At 40.0% G+C, this 14,101-nt stretch overlaps 1 protein-coding gene across 1 annotated transcript in view; it reads right to left on the bottom strand.

Annotated features, from left to right (window-relative positions):
- PRDM4 (PR/SET domain 4) overlaps nucleotides 1-13,902 on the bottom strand; it is a 23,838-nt gene extending 9,936 nt beyond the window's left edge. The window contains exons 1-7 of the mRNA XM_007466192.1: nucleotides 13,636-13,902; nucleotides 10,147-10,280; nucleotides 6,782-6,967; nucleotides 4,623-5,417; nucleotides 2,216-2,365; nucleotides 1,090-1,208; nucleotides 56-141 (exon numbers count right to left, since the gene is read on the bottom strand). Of these exons, the coding sequence (XP_007466254.1) occupies nucleotides 56-141; nucleotides 1,090-1,208; nucleotides 2,216-2,365; nucleotides 4,623-5,417; nucleotides 6,782-6,967; nucleotides 10,147-10,280; nucleotides 13,636-13,646 (1,481 nt within the window). The 5' untranslated portion in view covers nucleotides 13,647-13,902. The remainder of the gene's footprint in view (nucleotides 1-55; nucleotides 142-1,089; nucleotides 1,209-2,215; nucleotides 2,366-4,622; nucleotides 5,418-6,781; nucleotides 6,968-10,146; nucleotides 10,281-13,635) is intronic.
- Between the last annotated feature and the right edge of the window lie 199 nt (nucleotides 13,903-14,101).

The raw sequence follows: 14,101 nt of genomic DNA on the forward strand, positions 1-14,101 counted from the left end.
CCTGCTGAAAATCATCCGAATCGTAACTATTTCTTTCATCCAAGTTTACTCTTACCTGGCTTTGCGCACAAACATCATCCAATTACATTCATTTTCGTCAGTTGTAATGATGCAGAATTCTAGGACACCACTGTGGTATATCTGTCAACAAAAGGCAAACATACACATCAGATGAACTGACAAGTGACACACAATGCTACTAAGTTTAGTCTAGCAATAATCTCATTTACTTTGCAGTAGGTACCACCTTTCCTAGTCAGTGTGAAAATACATGGTTGTCTTCTCACATGTTTGTCATTTCACCAGTCCCCCTATTTCCAGCAATACAATAAAGACCACTAGAGACCTACAGTTAGTGCTCAGTGTACAGAATCATGTTGCTCTTGATTATTCACATTTTGGCTTGACTGGAAAAGACATAAAAAACAGTCTACTTGTCTTCACCATCTACCGCATGAATGGACATTAAGGTCAGAGAACCACCTCTTCTCATTATTTCTCCAATGCACGTAGCATTCCTCTATGTTTACTCCTGGATACCACAATTAAAGTCCCCAATGCCAGTGGCACTCTACCTTTCCAACTATCACAAGACCCATTTCCCCCTTACTTCAATTTTTGCGGGCATCATTCTCCACCTATTGACTAAGATTCTATATAAACATGTTATAGGAATAGCTGTTTATATCAAAAACTTAAGTTTCTAGCCCCTTCTGTTAGAAAACTAGAGAAATAATCTTAGCTTCCAATTCTAGAATTGTTTCCCAAGCTAAATATTTGAGGAATGTTTTAGTTGATTACAAAATAAGACTTTCAACATATAAACAAAGTCCATGGCCTCAGCTGCCACAAGTAATAAAAATGAATAATCATTGGGCTATCTAACAAAATGGAGACTAAAACAGTTTATCTCCACGTTCAATACCTGATATTTTGCTATGTATAATAAGTTGGCTACCAAGAACAGAAAGAAGGTACTATTAAATGACTGATAAGTGAAAGGCACTGTATGAATCTTGGCTAATTTTTTAACTACCTCATTACAGTAAAAGCATCCAAAAGTCACAGAAAAGTTGCATAAACACTGACCTTCCAGATATGATTAACCGCCTTGTCTGTCCATTCTGCTACTTCCATGGAGTGACTTTGCTGGCCAATAAGAGGCCCAAAGCAAGTCCGCACAGGAATGGTTTCTCCAGTCCATACACCTATCAGTGGAAGGACATGAACTACACAATCAATGATTTAAACATCTAATCAGATAGAGAAGAGAGTAGTTTAACTCATGCAAAGAATCTTATTTTCAATGAACCTAAGTACTACTAATATTCTAGCACTCCTGAGAGGTAGATAAATCTTATGGGTTCTATCCTGTAAATAAGGAAAAAGTAATAAACAGATTCGATAGGGGCTCAGAAGAAATAAGCAGAGTAAGAAGCAGTATCAGAAATTCCTGAACCCATTTTTATACACAAGGAACCAAACCATGTCTCTCCAAATATGTTATTTTGGAGTTGATACATAAAAGACTAGAGAACATCATTCTATCATAAAAAAGTAAAGCAATTACTACAAAATAAATTAAACTTCTAAGATCACTTGTGCTTAAAGTACTGCTCTTTATTATCTAAGCTGTTTAATGCTTTCAATTGACCCATGCCTAAGTTACACCTGAAAGAATAACGAACCTAGTATTGTATTTTCAAAGAATGGCACAGTGATTCAGATACCATGTGAAATTCCAATATGGATAAGCATACTTTGGCAGTCTACATTTCTTATTACCTTTTCCTAAGGAGCATTAGGCAATTTACAAACATCTGATGTAAATATCTTTAGTGATAAAAAAGTTATCATTGGTGAATTTTCAATGTTTTATAAAAGAAACTAAGTTTCAAGGAGTGCTTTGTCATGATTATTGATAGTGGATGATACAGCTGAAAATAAAAGTCAAGTCTTCAAAGACTCAGGCTAGGATTCTCTCTATTCAATTCTGATTCTAAGAAAGGGGAGCTTTCCCAATAAAGTTTTCAACTTGATGTACTGCTGTCACCCCTGGACAAGACAAATATTCCGTAAAAGGATAAATCTTCAGCTATAAACTGACGTCTGGATCAACCAAATAATCACTAAATTACACACACCCACTTTTACAACTTCACCCTACAAAGGAAGAAGAACCTCTGAGGGGGTTTTATGGTTCCAAGGGTCTTACCAACATCTGCTCCCACAATCGACTGGCGGAGAACAAGCTGCTTTGGGAGAGAAAGCCTTGCTCTGCTCTCTATTGGAGTGTCAGGAACAAAAGTCACTGGTCCGTGATCTGGGCAGTCTGAGGGATAGGCTCGGTCACAGAGAGTGCACCCTGCAGATGGGAAATTTGAGACATAAATGGGGTCAGTTCTAGCAGGCATATGAACGACCACCTGCTTTTTTATTTAAATACTAATTATTAAAATGTAACCAGTATGAAGCAAGGTTCTAGTAGAAACTCTCTGATCAGAGAACCACTTTCTTAACACTAAAATATATATCCACTGTTATATCTCTCTTCAGCAACATTTGATATTTTTCTTTTGATCCAACTGGACAAGTTTTCTATTCAGTGCGTAAGAGAAAGACTGATCAAAAAATAAGCCTACGTTACTTCAAGAATCAAGTATATTATTCCTTACATTGAGTAGATAAGTAATACCTTCAGATAGGATGTTCTAAAGTCCAAAAGATTCCAATTCTACCAAACTATAAGAGGAAACTGAGTTGAAATGCTATAGCGATGCAAAGCCAAAACAGAGATGACAATAGAGCACAACAAAGTCAGAGCCAGCTGCACCACTGCTCTCTTTTGCTTCACTATTAACAAACTGGCTGATCACACTTTGATGACAAGCTCTTAAGACAAAAAAAATATGCAACCTGCTCTTTGGGACAGCAGGTGAATCATATTCTTGCAGACATATTTGCTTAACATCCTTAATTCTTATTGTTCATGCGGTCTTTTTGCACTGCCAGAAAAAATGCTGAATTCATATACTGTTTTCTGTGCTTACTGTAACTTCACTTTTACAAGCTCAGGAGTGTCCTCCTCCTCTATAAATCTTCTGTTCTATTCTTTTACTTTCCTTTCTCACTGTTACCTTAACAGTAGTATTAATGACCCTATTTAGTCAATGACTGTGTTCAAACTTTCCAAATTCATTCACAAAATAGTTGTAAAAACATAAACCTTAGAATCACAGCCTTCTAGGTGCCTTTTCCTCCTAAGCAATCCATTAGAAATTACCACTTAAATGGCATAAAATATCAGTAAGTTTTCATATTTAGCCAAAGCAGTAATAAAATATTACTTCTTCGAGTACTACTTGATTAAAAATTCTTTGAATATCAGACTAGAGATCCCTACACTCTATGAGAAATTATTCTCCAATGCTCTTAACAAGAAACCATGTTAACTCTTCAAACAAAGGAGATTCAGATTTCATATTGCAAAAAACACTTACAGGTTTCCTTCAAAGATATACAAATGGCCAATAAGTACATGTAAGATGTTCAACATCATTAGTCATTAAGGAAATGCAAATTAAAACCACAATGAGATGCCACTTCACACACACTACAATGGGTATTAAAAAAAAAAGTCTTGGCAAACATGTAGAGAAAATGGAACCCTCATACACAGATGCTGGGAATGTAAAATGGTGCAGCCACTTTGGAAAACAGTCTGGCAATTCCTCAAAATGAGGAATTCCACTCCTTATATCCAAGAAAATTAAAAACATACGTTCATACAAAAACTTGTACATGAATGTTCCTACCAGCATTGAATATAATGGCCAAAAAGGAGAAACAACAAAATATTCATAAAAGATAAATGGATAAACAAAATGCGGTATACGCATACAATGGAATATTCTTCTTCCAAAAAGAGGAATAAAGTACTAATACATGCTATAACATGGATAAGCCACCACAACATTATGCTGGGAAGAAGCCAGACACAGCCACGTAATGTAGGATTCCATTTATATGACATGTCTAATAGGCGAATCCAGAGAAAGTAGGTTAGTGGTTGCCTGAGAATGGGGGGCAGGGGTGAGAGTGACTGCTAATGGGGTTTCTTTATGGGGCGATAAAAATTTTGGAATTACACAGTGGTGATGGTTGCACAACCTTGTCAATATACTAAAAACCACTAAACTGTACACTTTAAAATGCATATGTGAATTATATTACACATGATCTAATAAATGTCTTATGTTGAAAAAGCAAATGGCATGTCACACAGAATACCTTACTGAAACTTACTTCTATAATTAACTATCTGTGAAATCTTGGGAAATACCTTAAGTATTATTAGGCTAAGCTTACCTGTAAAATACAGAAATGACTGTTTCCTTACTTCAGGAAGATGCTATAAGAACCAACAAAATGTCTATACACTGTCTGGCTTACCTGAGGAAAAGGCACCACGTTAATACAAAGGACAATACAAAGGCAAATAAAAGTTCCAAAGTCTCGTTACTTTCTATACTCCCTTAACACCTGACTTTGTGACTAAACCTGTTAAGGATGATGGCCCTTTCTATCAATATCTCCAAAAGAAAAAGGCTAAGCACACTCACAAATTGTAAACAAAGTTGCCATATTTTCCTTGTTTGAATTGGAGTCTTCCATTTGCAGTGAAGGTGGTACAAAAGAAAGACTGTCTGAAGACACATCTACATGACTTGTCCCCATAGCAACCTCCTGGGTGATGGAGGAGACAGCCACAGGTTCTAGACTTAGGCCAACTTCATGGAGGGAAACAGATTCTAGGGAGGCGAGGTTGTGTGAGGTAGAGAGTGCCACGCTTACAGAGTTGGTGCTCATGGCCACGGTGTGGATGGAGTCACTGAGGGCACTGTCAGACATCCCGTTGACCCGACTTGCAATGTGGTCTGTCTCCATGACCACAGGGAGCTCCAGGCCATTCCCATGAATGGGTATCACACCACCATGTCCTACAGTTTCTGCTGCAAGGCTGTTGCTCACAGAATCCACAGACAGAGGTTCATGACTTCTGGAGCCATTTGGGATCTGGGTATGCTCGCCTGCAACACCATCCATGGTAAGCTCTTCTGCCATTCCATCTGTAGAGATTGGGCTGGTGACCCTAGAGACGTTCTCCATAGTGATTGTTGTGTCCAAGGCCACCTCATGGCCATCAGTGGGATGAAGACTTTGGGGACCATGTGTGTTCACAGAGCGAGAGTCTATTGAAACAATGCCTGGTTCTAATCCAACATTTCCATTGGACTGATAGGGATCTAGCGCTGAAGGGTTATTGCTGATAGATAATGCTGTATTACCATCAACATTTATAGAGTTAGGGTGGATATACTGAGGAGGTGGTCTGTCAGCTAAATAAGATAAAATGCCTGAGAAAAGGAAAAGATGAGATATCAGGAATTTTTCAGTATATTGTTAAATATAAAGAATTCCAAATTCCTTACAAATGTAACTAAATTAAAATAATCTCCTACCTGTTTCTTTGGTTTGATATCTATATACTTTATAAATAGCAACATACATACACCACAATTCAGTTTTTCCTGTGAAACTCAGAAGTCATAAAAAATTAACTATGTTCCTTTGAAGTCACTAGAAATTAATCACTTATAAATGCTGCCTTTAATATATACATGGCTGGAGTTCCTGAGTCTTAAGATGCTGAAATCTGCTCTATAAGAGTTAAAAGGTAAAATCATTTAAAAGATTTTCCATGTGAAAAATTAAATATAATTTTTAACTCATTAAACTATCATAAAACATTAGGCTCTATTCAAAACAAGTCACAATTATACCTGCTTTATTAAAACAGAAAAAAATATTTGAACACTCGTGCTTGTGAAGATGTGGTGAAATGGTACTTGCTGCATTGCCAGTAGGAGCCTAAATTTCTAAATCCTCTTTGGAAAGTATCTATAATAATAACCTCAAAAATGTTCATACCCTCTTGCACAAGAAATTCCACTTATGGTAATCTCCCCTAAATGCATTTTGTAAATATTATACACAAAGACATTCATATATGGTAATTTAAAAAACTGGAAAAAACTGTCCAACAATTATTTAATTATTATAAAGATATAATAAACCACGGAATATCCACTCAGTAGAATATAATGCGTCATTAAAATGGATAATTATGAAAACCACATAGCAGTTGGGAAAAATAACTATGTAAAAATAGAGAAAAATGTTAAGTAAAAAAAAGGGTACACAATTGTATAGAAAGTACTATATAGTGTTAATTATGAAAAACAGTAAAATCCTATACATAAAAGACAGGAAGGAAGTACACCAAAAAGATGGATGATGGGACTATGAATGATTCCCCTTCCTCCTTATTTGCTAAATTTTTTGAAATGAGTATATAATACTTCTAGAATAAAAATTCAATAAACTTTACTTTATAATAAACAATGACACCGTAAGCAGGACATGTGGTTGATAGGAATTACAACTGCAAAATTATAAAAACTGAACCAAGGAGATGCTAGAGGAGACGAGAAAATTGTTTATGTGCCATTAAGAAATTAAGCTTAGTCAAACTGCTATGTTAATATGTTATCTATATGTTCTAAGAGGAAAAGTACATAAATATGAACAATTTTTTTCCCACACAGATTAATATCTAATAGTGACAAACAGAAAAAAGTGTTATTCAAGTCTTCAAGAACTGAAGTTAAGAGTTGGCTGAATTCTTTCTTCTAAATTCCTGAATAACTATAACACTTACCAGGTAGAATGGTTCTGAAGTAACTGCTCTCAAGGTGGGGGTAAGGTGGTGGAGGTAGGGTGTAGTTTCTTTCAGGTAACCCACACATCACCCCTCGATCCCCAATACCCATTGGGAGCATGAGAGACAAAGCAGAAGGCAGAGAGCTCAGGGAGGGACCCAAGTTTGGAATCGCCACTGGCAGCCCTACAAAAAAAAATTTTTTTTTCTCCATTAAAAGTAAGTACCTTAGGGGCTTCCCTGGTGGCGCAGTGGTTGAGAGTCGGCCTGCCAATGCAGGGGACACGGGTTCGAGCCCCGGTCTGGGAGGATCCCACATGCCGCGGAGCAACTAGCCCTGTGAGCCACAATTACTGAGCCTGCGCGTCTGGAGCCTGTGCTCCGCAGCAAGAGAAGCCGCGATAGTGAGGCCCGCGCACCACGATGAGGGGTGGCCCCCACTTGCCGCAACTAGAGAAAGCCCTCACACAGAAACAAAGAGCCAACACAGCCATAAATAAATAAATAAATTTTTTTTTTTAAAAAAAGAAGTATCTTAGGGCTTCCCTAGTGGCGCAGTGGTTAAGAACCCGCCTGCCAGTGCAGGGGATATGGGTTCGATCCCTGGTCAGGGAAGATCCCACATGCTGCGGGAGCAACTAAACCCGTGCGCCACAACTACTGAGCCAGCGCTCTAGAGCCCGCAAGGCACAACTACTGAAGCCTGCGTGCCTAGAGTCCGTGCTCCACAACAAGAGAAGCCACTGCAATGATAAGCCCGCGCACCGCAATGGAGAGTAGCCCCCGCTCTCTGCAACTAGAGAAAGCCCGCTCATAGCAACGAAGACCCAACACAGCCATAATTTAATTAATTAATTAATTAATTTTTTTTTTTTGTAGTACACGGGCCTCTCACCGTTGTGGCTTCTCCCGTTGTGGAGCACAGGCTCCGGACGCGCAGGCTCAGCGGCCATGGCTCACGGGCCTAGCTGCTCCGCGGCATGTGGGATCTTCCCAGACCGGGTCACGAACCCGTGTCCCCTGCATCGGCAGGCGGACTCTCAACCACTGCGCCACCAGGGAAGCCCTAATTAATTTTTTTTTAAAAAGTAAGTACTTTAAAATTCTGTAATCACTTGCTCAACTATTAGGAAGGTTTTTGAAATGGGCAAAAATCACATCTAGCAGCCCTTTACATCCCCAGATAGGTAGTGCTGTGCAGACATCCACAAACAAGTCCTAAATTTAGTCAAGTTAGTTTTAAAATGCCAACTTGATCATCCAGTTGTCTATTGCTCTTAAGTATCAAAGCATTTAATTACAATTAAAAACCTACTTTAAATACAATTTAAGAAAACACATTATTTAGAGATAAAAAGAATGGGAAGAAACATACCAAAGTTCAAAGAAATATATCAAAGTTCAGAGTGGTCTCTGAGTAATGACAGAACAGTTGTTTGTTTGTTTTTTTAAGAATTTTATTTATTTATTTATTTGGGTCTTTGTTGCTGTGCGCAGGCTTTCTCTAGTTGTGGCGAGCAGGGGCCACACCTCGTTGCGGTGCATGGGCTTCTCATTGCGGTGGCTTCTCGTTGCGGAGCACGGGCTTTAGTAGTTGTAGAGTGCAGCTTGGTAGTTGTGGCGTGTGGGCTCAGTAGTTGTGGCACAGCACAGGCTTAGCTGCTCCACGGCATGTGGGATCTTCCCAGACCAGGGCTGGAACCCGTATCCCCTGCACTGGCAGGCGGATTCTTAACCACTGTGCCACCAGGGAAGTCCCCAGAGTTTTTTAATTTATTTTTGCACTTTATTATATTTTCCATTTTATATGGTGAGAACGTTTCACTTAAAAAAAGATATGCTCCTGGGCTTCCCTGGTGACGCAGTGGTTAAGAATCTGCCTGCCAATTCAGGGGACATGGGTTAGAACCCTAGTCCGGGAAGATCCCACATGCTGCAGAGCAACAAAGCTCATGAGCCACAACTACTGAGCCTGCGCTCTAGAGCCCAAGCCACAACTACTGAGCCCGTGTGCCACAAGTACTGAAGCCCGTGTGCCTAGAGCCTGTGCTCTGCAACAAGAGAAGCCACCGCAATGAGAAGCCCATGTACCACAACGAAGAGTAGCCCCCACTCACCGCAACTAAAGAAGGCCTGAGCGCAGCAGCAACAAAGACCCAATGCAGCCAAGAAAATAAACTAATTAATTAATTAATTTTTTAAAAAATGCTTCTACTTGGAAATTAATGTAAAGCTAAATGTAAAACTGTACATACATATTTTCATATAATCTTTTGTATATATGCTGTACTTCATGATTTTTAAAAATCTGCACTTTATATTTACCTTGGACTATATCTATCTGCAAGTGCTAAAGTGACCCTGTGCCTACGTATCATAATGAACAATCACCAACTTGGGCAGTGCTGATTCGCATTATTTTTGCCAGTGGCAGTATTTTTTAATAGGCTTTTCCTCCCCAATAAGAGTGTTCACTAAATGGAATGCCTAAGAGATAATCAAATGAGTTAAGAAGTAATAAATTTTTTAAAAATTTCTTTTGTGGACACTAAAAGAAATGTGAAGACACCCTAGTTTAGACAAACCTTATTTAATGGCTGCATATTAGTAGTTAAGCAGGTAATTCTCTATAAAGAACTAAACAACTTAATAGATTTAAAATACTCTTAAACATTAACTCTTACTTTGATAAAATCCAATACATTACAATGTCAAAGACCGAAGAATCACTATCTTGCCACTGTAAGACTCAATGGCTTACTTATTTCGTTTCCGTTTCAGTAGAAAGAAAAAACTGAACTAGCCAGATAAAAAGGTTTTAAAAGTACAGCGATAGGGAAAAATGAGCTTTTCCTATACTATTATTCTGTCCCAGTACTGAGGCTCAGGGGGAGTTCTATGTAGGCGCTCCATCTCTGAAACCTCCTCTTTGACCATAATTCTAGGCCTGGTGTGTTTGCAGTTGTTGCCAGTTTGATATCATAGAAAATAAAGCTGAATTTCCCATGTGTTCTAGGAATAGTTATTACAGTAACTTTGATTCTCTCCTAATAACCCAGGGACAGAATGCCAAGGGAGAAAACAGATGAATGGGTAACCCTAGATAAAATGCCAAATCAACTACAGCTCTAGACAAAAGGCCACTAACCCAAGAAGAGAACAATCAGGAAAAAACCGCTACTCCTTTTCTATCCACTAGGACTTCAGTACTCTAGAAAAATTGCTGCCACATGTGGAACCACCATTTAGACCTGTTGGGCTTCTCCCTTCCACTCTTAAAGGGGCTTTCACCCCCCTGTAGGCTCCATTTATAACTGATAATGCAATTAAGTGCTGAAATTCAGTCACTCTCCCTTACCACTCACCTGGGGCCGGGATGGCATTGTGAGTGGGTGAGGCAGCCAACCCCAGGTGACTCCCTGAGACTGGCAAGGCATTGCTCACAGAGGATGAAGTCAGCTGCTCCATCCCCACTGGGCTCAGGTTCATTTCATTCATCCTAAGAAAGAGCAGACACAACCAGTTATGCACAAAATTACCTCAGTGACTCTGTTTAAGGTACTGAAGAACCTGAAACAATGGAGGTGGGGAAATGGGACTTAACCAACTATGACTTCATTTCTATGCTCACAGCTCCCTGATAACTAGTGTCACTGGGATTCAGAGATGTTAACTCAGCCGTCATAGAGCAGAAACAGGATTTAACTCAGGTGTGCCTTGCTCCAAACCCTAAGCACACCATCTAAAGCAAAGTTTGCAATCCTTAGAGCACACTGGCAATGAGGGTTTGTTTTTTAAATTCACCTAAGTTTTTTCCTTCACAGAATTTAGTTTCTCCAACCGGCTTATTACTTTAAACCAGGAGTTTTATAGACAGTCTGTTTTAACTTACTCAAAGAATTTTTACTAATTCCTTTTACCAGGAGTTAAAGTGATACTGGGTCTGAATTAGATTACCAATCGTGTAAAGAAGCACCATATCTTCTCCATGGATCAGCATTTTATTGAAATTCTGTACAGATACCTTAATAATTAATAATTTTAGTAATATCCTCCACATATCAAGGTTCATCAGGCAAGCTTTGCTACTTTATAAAAAATTACTTCATATTTGCTCACCAATTCTTCAAAATAAGGTAACCAAGGAAACAGTGGCTCAAAGAGGGCTTGTCATATGCCCCAAATCACACAGCAATGAAATCAAAGAACACAGATCATGCTGCAAAATACTGTCAAAAAGTTTTTCAATACACCAAACTTTTTTTTATCTAGAGACCATTTTTGGCTGAAAAATCTGAGAACTGCTTTATCCATAAAATCCATCTTGTAGTGCCATTAACAAAGTTATTAAAATAAGGGTATACTGATTTGAATAAGACACTACTAGAGACTGTTATCAGTTAAGTATTAGTTCCTATGTCAGAATTTAGAGACTGCCATATTATAAACAACTTCAAGAGGCCAGCCAACAGGCTATCCAAAGGAGGTCACCAGTGACCTCCAATGCTTATACTGAGTTATCACAGTAATGCAAGTTCGTGTGCATGCACCTATGTACATGGGAGGGGTGAAAAACAGGAAGGGGAATCAAATCGCTCTACACACTCCTTAGCAGTGAAGGCAAAACTTAATAGGTTTTTAATCTGAAAAATGGCAATATCAGCTACCAATCAACATGAAAATAATAATAATACTTATTACTCCCTTACTTTAGCTGTTAGGCACTGGGCTAAGTGATAACATGTAATTACCTCACCTAATCCTTATAACTACTGTGAGGTAGGTATTATTCTTAATCCCATTTTAGAGATGAGAAAATTGAGACTCAGGCTAAGTAACTTAACCCAAAATTACATTAACTAGTAAGTGGCAGAGTTGGGATTTAAATCCAGGTCTGCCTAATTTAAGAAACTAGTAAGTCGCAGAATTGGCACTTAAGTCCAGGTCTGCCTAATTTAAGGAATCTAAACTCTTAACTATGACTAGAAAAAGACAATTACAATAAAAGAAACTTTTTGCCTTTTACAGTTCCAACACTTATGATCTGTGTATTTATATTGTGGAGTATGTTTAAAGTCCCACATAGACCTATTCCTGAATTATTCTCTATCCATAAGCTTCAACCTTACCCCGGGCTAGGTATCTCATACAACTAGGCTCCCAGACGTTAATAAAGTGTACAAAGCTGAAGGCGATACCCTACATAGGGTAGGCATTTTGAAATATGTCTTTGATTTGGATGAAGCAATGCAAACTCATCTTTACGAGAAAGACGACTAGCATCACATGGCAAATGAGGAACACCTCATGAAAGACAGCACATTAATAACAGTATTTAATTATGCTATAGAAGAATGCAAAAATCCTTATAGCCTAAAGAAGCGATAGCTAACAATTTTGAAGGTTTCTGGGTTTGGGGTGGTTTAAAACAGACTTTTCCTGTGACTTTTTTTTTGTTTGTTTGTTTGTTTTTTTGCTATATGCGGGCCTCTCACTGCTGCGGCCTCTCCCGCTGCGGAGCACAGACTCCGGACGCGCAGGCTCAGCGGCCATGGCCCACGGGCGCAGCCGCTCCGCGGCACGTGGGATCCTCCCAGACCGGGGCACGAACCCGTGTCCCCTGCATCGGCAGGCGGACTCCCAACCACTGCGCCACCAGGGAAGCCCTTCCTGTGACTTTTTATAGCTACAAACATTAACTAAAACTTTAGAACCACTGCAGCAGTAATGACCTACAAAAAACTGGTTACGATAATTTTTTTTAAGTACAATTAAAAGTCTGTAGCTTCAAATTCCATGCTGAAAATTTCTGAGTATTAATCTGTGCACCTAATCTCAAGATAAAAATCAAAACGGTGCTTCTAGGTTGACTCTTAGGCCTTCTCAAACCAGTTCAAACCAGAGTTTAATGTGAGAGGCTCAGCAGATTTCTGCTTTGTTGTGAGTCACTAAAATGTGATGATCTCAGCAGCCATAAACCAAAGGTAACTAGTATCCCACAGAGAGAAAGCAGATGAAGGGAATTTACAGTATGAGCCTCAAAAGACTCCCTCATTCCAAAGTGCAATTCTATTCTAGCTCTTCTCATATTGGATGCTAGGAAGCAATCTTGGGAGAAGGACCAGAATCAAGATACTAAGCTCGCTCTTCTTTCCTATGCATTCATTGTAGAATCATATCCTTCATCTTCTCTAGTTTATGTGACCATTTGCTAATCTTACGACTTTTTCTTAGAATGACATATAAGAAGCTAACTGAAACGCCACTTTGCAAATGCAATGGACAGTTTCAGCAATTTGGATGAAGTTTTTTTTATCTTCCTTATCCTCAACATACAGCCTATGAAAGGGCTCATAAAGAATGGCCCAATGTAACTATTTCTCTGGCACACTTCTGTACTGTAGTGGCATGGTACCACAAAGTACTTTCAACATTAACACGAAGTCTGCAGAATTAATAACTTAATTTCTCTACATTACCAGCCAAGCCAGACGGTAACCAGCAAAATTCAAGGTGAAACATGGTGATGAGCTAAAAACACACTTCGAAATCCAGATAAAAATATTATTAAACGCGCAAAAAACTCAAAGGCAAGGATAAAGATGTCCAACGAGCCAACAATCGACGTAATGGCTATTCGGAACAACTACTCACATTTGGAGTAAATCAAGTTTAATGAGAGTATATTCAACCCAATACTGGTTTCTGGATGTTTTGTTCCCTTTGGGACAAACCCACTTGCCAATCGCACCTGTAACCTGCCCAATGGCACCAAAAACAAAAGCACTCTTAAGTCTCATTTGCCAAATGTTTTCCAAAGATGTCACCAACGCTGAGACCACCAAGCTACTCACCTGTGATGCATCTGCTGGGGGCCAAGTGTCAGAGAAAAGCGCACACGGGTGGTGGAGAACCGGCATCAGGGTTTGCTTTCCAGGGTCACGTGCTACCGCATCTTGCTTACAACCGCTGCACAAACGCGGCCATTCGTCCCCGGGGCCGCCCGGGGCAGCCCAACTTCTCCCGAGGGCCGGCGGCCGCGCACCCCGCCGCGAGATAAGGCATGCCGGGGGACACCCGGGGCCTTTCCTCCAGAAGCTTCGGGAGGGGGGCTACCTAACCTGAGGGGGAGGACAAGGGCGGTCACCAAAACACGGGAAGGATGCACCCCCCGTCCCCTCGCCGCCAGAGAGCCCGGGCCTGGTGACACTGCCTCCCAAGGGCGGCCAAGTCGCCCGCTCGCCGGCATGGGGCCCGCAGGCCGCCCTCGCCCCGCCCCGGCCGGGCCCGCGCGCAGCCCACCTGCCGGCCGCGCGGGGG

Source organism: Lipotes vexillifer, unplaced genomic scaffold (assembly GCF_000442215.2).
Source record: "Lipotes vexillifer unplaced genomic scaffold, Lipotes_vexillifer_v1.1 scaffold2136, whole genome shotgun sequence".
Classification (NCBI taxonomy): domain Eukaryota; kingdom Metazoa; phylum Chordata; class Mammalia; order Artiodactyla; family Lipotidae; genus Lipotes; species Lipotes vexillifer.